Consider the following 6063-nt stretch of genomic DNA (forward strand, 5'->3'; position numbering starts at 1 on the left):
TTCTGCTCTCTTCAGGCAGGATCTCCTGAAGCCGATTTAACTCTACGCTGAATGGAGCTTCTTCTCTTCCCTGCCAGTTAACCAACACCTTGAAGTCGGTATTCCCCCTTTGCAGCATATTTCATTCTTTCCGACGTGGTGAACGCTGACAACATGGTGGCTGGCCTCTGGCTCAGCTCAGACTCACAGACAAGGAGGGTTGGAGGGAGCTCAGGGGGTCACATCTAGCCCAACCCCTGCTCCAAGCAGGACCAGCCCCAACTACAGCATCCCAGACAAAGCTTGGTGTACCAGGGGCTTACAAGCCTGCCAGGATGGAGAGTCCACCACCGCTCTGGGGAGCCTGTTTCAGTGCTTTAATACCTTCCTGGTAAGAAAGTTTCTCCTAATATCCAACCTCAACCTCCCTTGGTGCAACTGGAGCCCATTGCTCCTTGTCCTGCATCTGCCCCCACTGAGACCAGCCCAGCTCCATCCTCTTTGCAGCCCCCCTGCGGGGAGGTGACGGCTGCTGTCAAATCCCCCCTCAGTCTGCAAACCCAGTAAACCCAGTTCCCTCTGCCTGTCCTCACCAGCCACGTGCCCCAGCCCCACAACCATTTCCACTGCCCTCCGCCGGACTCCTCCACTTCACCTCCATTAAAAGCTCGGCTTCATTTGAATTCTTCTGTTTTCAAGAAAATGGATCTCACCGGGCCACGAGAAACGGGGGAAGAGAGACAGCTTTACACAGCTGGAAATGGCAGATATGCGATGCAGAGGGAAAACTGTCACTGAAATATGCAGTCACATTATCTTGGAAATAGTCCAGGGACGTTCTGGCTGCAGACCTGAAGTAATGCAAAGTGCTGCTGTCTTTTTCTTCCTGCTGTATGTTTGCAACAGGCCTGTCTGTGATGACCCCCATCGATCAAGTTTCCACCCTCGAGAAGTGAAAGCTGAATAGTTTTTTTCCAGTTTCCTTATTATACTTGAGAGCTGCAGATGTTTCGCTAATCGTGGATTATAGAAAAGACATATAATTAGCATATTGTATGCATGGTTTAATGCCCGCATAATAGCAATTGCTATTCAGACGGATGTCATTGGCCATTTCACATTTAAATTAAGGCCTAATCACCGCATGGTTAACATATCATCTGCAAACCAAATGCACGTCTTTTCTGCAAAACAAGGAGGCTCGTCGGCCTGGCAGCTAGGGCCTGACACTGCTTCGGCTCTTCCCCGATGTGCTTCAAATGTGAAAGCAAATCGCGTTCGGGGAAGTTGACTCCAGGGCACGTTCCGGTAGCAGCAGAAAAGCCAGCGTCCCAGACCTCCAGTTATAGTAAAATAGGCTCTGTTTGTGACCGACTGGTTTTGTTTTAATCTGCTGGTACCTGAGCTAGCTAGCAGGCAGAGAGCTGGCCACGTAGTCAGCGTCTTAACTTTCCTAGCCTCTTAGATAAGGACTCACGTTGTTGGCTCTCCATTGCAAGTCAACCTCCTGTGCATTTTGTACAGCATTGGGACATGAGCACACCTCCTGATCTTCCCCTACTCTGGCCTCATTCCCCATTTTTTCCTGTTTTCATACACATCGCTCTAAAGAGAAACCTAGAGAAGTTTGTCACCCGTGTCCAGCGCTTGACTGCTTTCACTAACCGTGGATTGGGAAACCGGGACGTAGAATAAAGGTCACAGACTCCTCCCAAAAATACTAAAATACATACAGGCAGGGCAGAAAACTCTTCCAGACTCCGAGGGCTAGGTCTGAAATGGGGGCAGCGCACGTGACAGCACTTTAACTGGCCAGCTTCCCAGTTGTCTTTGCCCGGAAGACCCGTCGTTCAAGTGCAGACACCCCCAGAGCCTGTTTTCCACCAAGTAGGCACTGACCTTGTGATCAATCTGGTTTCTTTCCCCGAGTCTGCAAACAGCTATCTTATAAGAGTGACCAAATGCAGCTTCGCAGAGACGAGGCCCATCTGCCTGAGACCACGGCTGCTCGCCCACGTCGCTGCTAAGAGATGCCCCGGCGGCAGCCCGCTGTAATTCTGGGTCACCCCAGACAGCAAAGCAGACACCTTTTCCAGGTTTCACTCCACCGTGGCCCCTGGCTTTGAGAGGAGCCCAGGCCTGAATCCAGAGAGGCGATCTATCAAGTGCTGGCCGGCTAAGGATGCTCTGCATCCCCAGCATCACATCAGGATGGGGACTGTCCACGCCTGCCCAGGCACTAGGACCACGAATGAACAGGCAAATTTGCTAAGAAAAGGCCCAAAGAAAGTAGAGCAAGTTTCCCCCTTGCCCAGTCCAGCGATTTTCGGAGCCTCCTTTGCCCCGTCGGTTAGGACATTGAGATCCGACTGTAATTTGTTCCATCGGAAAGAGGAACGACACCTTGGGCAGCGTGTGCTGCGGTGGAAACACCTCTGCCCGGTCTCTGCATTTGGCTCGAGGATGTAAGAGCCGCCGGTTCCTGGGTCAGGCCCATCTTGCCCAGCCTCCTCCATCGCACGGAGGCAGAGAGCAGATGCTGAACGGGAGACTGAACCGGGCCTGGGCTGCAAGGATATTTCATCCCCCCTCGCCCAGCGGGGCTCACACTTTTTAGACTCGAGGCACCCCTGGGATAGACCCAAGGCAGGGCGCAGATAAGACCAGCTCTTAGTTTTCATTTGTTTTTTTGCTGCACAAAACTACTCATGCCATTTTTCTGAACTCAGAACAGGGCTGCATGTTTTTGACTCTCTGTTTGAAACCTCTGGGTTTATCACGCGAGTCACGTTTGCACATCTAACACTGCGTGGCACCCTTGCAAGGATCCCCAGGCACCCTGCCGGGCCGTGGCACCCTGGCTGAGGACCGCTGTCCTCGATGCTCCCAACCCCGACGGCGTCTAGACAAAGCCAAGCTGCTCTTTCATAAACCCGACACGGTGCTGTACCTCCCCTCCCCTCTCCTCCTCCTCCACTCCCGCTCTGCGGCATCGGGAGAGAGCAGTAGCCATTTGTTACCTTAACGAATGACAGTGAGAATTAATCAAAGTCTTGGGGCTACATTTATTGCCTGGGAAGAGTCCAAATGGCTGCAGAGAGCTCTGCCTGCCCCGGCTCATCTGTCTGTCTGCGCAGCCGCGCTGGAGCAGGCCAGACGAGAAGGCCAGGCTCTCGCACCTGTGCTGCCCGGCGGCACGGTGCTGACAGCTGCATTGGTTTTGCAGGCGGGCGCTGGGAGCGAGGGATCCTTCCTTGACTTGGTAGCAGGTGCACGTGCCTTTTAGCCGGCAGGCATGGGGAGGGGAAGGCAAACCTCACAGTCTGTACCAAATCTGGCATCGGGCTGATCTGAGCGGAGGGGCAAGACCCGCACGGCTTTGGTCCCAGCGGGAGACCAGTCCCCATCCCCAGCCTGGGCTGCAGCCGGCACCCAGTGCCTCTAAGGGAGGTTGAACCCCCTCTGACACTTGTCAGGGCTGGTGGAAACCTCAGCTCTCCGGGCTCGACATTTGTGTTGCTCACAAATTGAGTCGGGTTGGCAGGTCCTCCCTCCCATCCCCGGAGAACAGCGGCGTGAGCGCATCCAGTGCCGGGGCAGCGCGTCTAGCTCGGCGCGGTCCCTCTCCCCTTCGCCAGCAGTGTCTGCGAACGGAGCCACGCGCGGCGGCGCATGCAGCCTGCGAGGGCGCGCGTGATGACGTCGGTATCCTCGCTGAGGAGCTTCCCCTCTCCAGCCCCAAAGCAGCGTTCGCGGCTCCCTCCAGGTCCTTCCGCCCTCTTCACGCCCAGCCTTTCATAGTCAAACGCTGAGTTTCTTCCCAACAGGTTTTCACAGGGTCTACGACATTTTATCCCAGCGTTTAGGGCAAGCTTCTCTCCCTTCTGCCCTAAGTCTTGCCATTTGAGTGGGCTTTCTAAAGCAAACCTGCACTGTCTGTTCAGCATTCAAAATGTGACATCTCCCTTTCTGAGCCACCCCGGGGGCAGGAGGCTTTGGTGCAGAGTCGGGCGCCGTCTGCTTGAAGGGGCAGCGGAGATCGGGTCAAGTGCAGCTGTTTTAAGAGGACGGCGAATGGTCCTAAACCGAACATCTGGCAGAAGACAGGCAGGAGAAGGGGTCCATCCTTTACCTCTCAGGCTCAAGGCGGGATATGTCTGAGAGAGGGAGCCTTTATGGTCGAGTATCTTTGGATGGGCTGGGGCCCACGGCACGACGCTGCTCCTACGAGTCTTGGGTATGTCTGAGCAGAGCCACGCGGCTCTCCAAGACACTTCTGATGTATCTGCATCGTCTCTCCCTGGGACAGGTCCCCTGTTAGCTGCCCTGCTTGATTGCAGCTCCGGTGCACAAGGGTTAGGTGCAGGATCCCCTCGTTAAACCCTGGCAGGGTGTCGTGGCACTTGCATCGTGGTCCCCACGTGGATGGTGCATGTGGCTGACTCCTTTTGGCAGAGCCTGCCTGGGAGGGGAGCAACGCGTGCTCCCTGCATCTCAGCGCCTACCCTGACCGAGGGCTGGGCTGTGGCCGGAGCACCTATAACCGAGTCCAAAAGGCTACTGGCCTTATAAGCATCACTAGGCACCAGAAGTGGCCGGAGAGCGTGAAAGCCATCACCAACTGGCCTGGCCTCTGACCTGTGCACATCGGAGGTTTGCAAGCGAGTTTTGAAAGGAGCCTGTTTCTCAGAGAAGTCCCTGCAAGGAGTCAGCAGCTCAGCATCGAAAGTCACCCACGCACGTCTCCCCCGTGCCCTTTCTGACAGCGGAGCCGCTGCACATCCCCTGCCCTGTGCCCTGTGCCCTGCTCGGGGCAGGGAGGCAGCGGGGTGGACGCGCTGTGGGTCAGGCCCCCATTCACTTATGTCTAGAGCAGGGGCACTCAACCCCTGGCCCGTGGGGCAGATGCAGCCCCCTGTGCCACGTGGTCCAGGCTGCAGGGCTCCCCACGGGTCTGCAGGGAGCCCCGCAGGCCACGGCCCCATGCATGTGGCCCGATCCCAGTGCATGGTGCTGGGCAGAGGGCGCGGGGCCCGTGGAGTCTAATAGTCATAGGTGGGACCAGGCGGAGGCAGCACAAGGACCCCAGAGTTTGGTCCTTGCATGTGGTGCAGATCCTGGCATGCTGGGTCCGATCCCGACCCTGCACCCCTCCCCGACCCCCTGCTCTGGAGGGGATCACCCCGGCAGCTCTGCCGACTGATTGGAACAGCGCCAAGATGCTTTTTTAAGGAGGAAAGAGCATTTTCCACTCCCCCCTCATGTTCCAGCTCCCGCTTCTGCTTGAGCCCCCTGAATAACGGGGATTTCCGGAGGCGAACAAGCCCGAAGCATTGCAGCCAGGATGGGGGAGATGTCGGAGAGCTGCAAGGAGCCGAGGGTTAGACCAGTCTTCCGAGCAGGCTGCCGTGCACGTTCATTAGTGGGATTAAATCAAAAGCTTATGAGCACCGGCAGCCGGTTCGACACTGAAGGCCAGCAGGATACACGGCAAGTGCAGCGGAGGGCTTTTCATGCTCCTGTAACCACACGGCGAGGCGGCTGGCTGGTCCTGCCCAGAGAAAGCTGGCATCGGGTGGGCATTGCTAGAGCTCACATGCAGAAGAGCTGCCGTTTCCTGGGTCAGACCCCAGGTCCGTCTAGGAAGGTCTGATTCACAAGCCGTGCCCCTCACTCCCGGGTCCTGCATTACACCTAACCCTCCTCCAAGGCCCGGGTGAGCGCAGAGCCAGGCTGCACGGACCCGGCCGGTCCCCTCGAGCGCAGCCATCCGCCTTACCTGGTGATCTCCTCCTTCAGGGCGGCGGGGTCGGTGGGGTAAAACTTGACGCGGAAGCACATGGTGAAGGGAGGCTGGGCTGCAATGCAAAACGACAGCGTTACGGTCGCCCGCGCGGCAGGCTCGGAGGCCGTTACGCCTGCGCCCGCCTGGGAGGACAGATCCAGGGTTCACGTCTCTCCTCACTTGTCTGTCCTGCCCGCTCCAAGACACAGCCCACAGGTTTCTCACTGGCAAGGAGGGCAGGGGAGACCCCAACCCAAAGCACCTCCTGCCCCCAGGCGCTGGGCCATGAAAACCGCTCT

At 57.1% G+C, this 6063-nt stretch overlaps 1 protein-coding gene across 2 annotated transcripts in view; it reads right to left on the reverse strand.

Moving 5' to 3' along the window:
• FRMD5 (FERM domain containing 5) overlaps nucleotides 1–5837 on the reverse strand; it is a 44330-nt gene extending 38493 nt beyond the window's left edge. The window contains exon 1 of one of the 2 annotated variants that reach the window (XM_025212473.1): nucleotides 5759–5837. In XM_025212473.1, coding sequence (XP_025068258.1) covers nucleotides 5759–5820 — 62 coding nt within the window. In that variant the 5' untranslated portion in view covers nucleotides 5821–5837. The remainder of the gene's footprint in view (nucleotides 1–5758) is intronic. The other variant, XM_014523266.2, reaches the window with a different exon arrangement.
• Nucleotides 5838–6063: the final 226 nt, after the last annotated feature.

This window comes from Alligator sinensis, unplaced genomic scaffold, assembly GCF_000455745.1.
Source record: "Alligator sinensis unplaced genomic scaffold, ASM45574v1 scaffold407_1, whole genome shotgun sequence".
Taxonomy (NCBI): domain Eukaryota; kingdom Metazoa; phylum Chordata; order Crocodylia; family Alligatoridae; genus Alligator; species Alligator sinensis.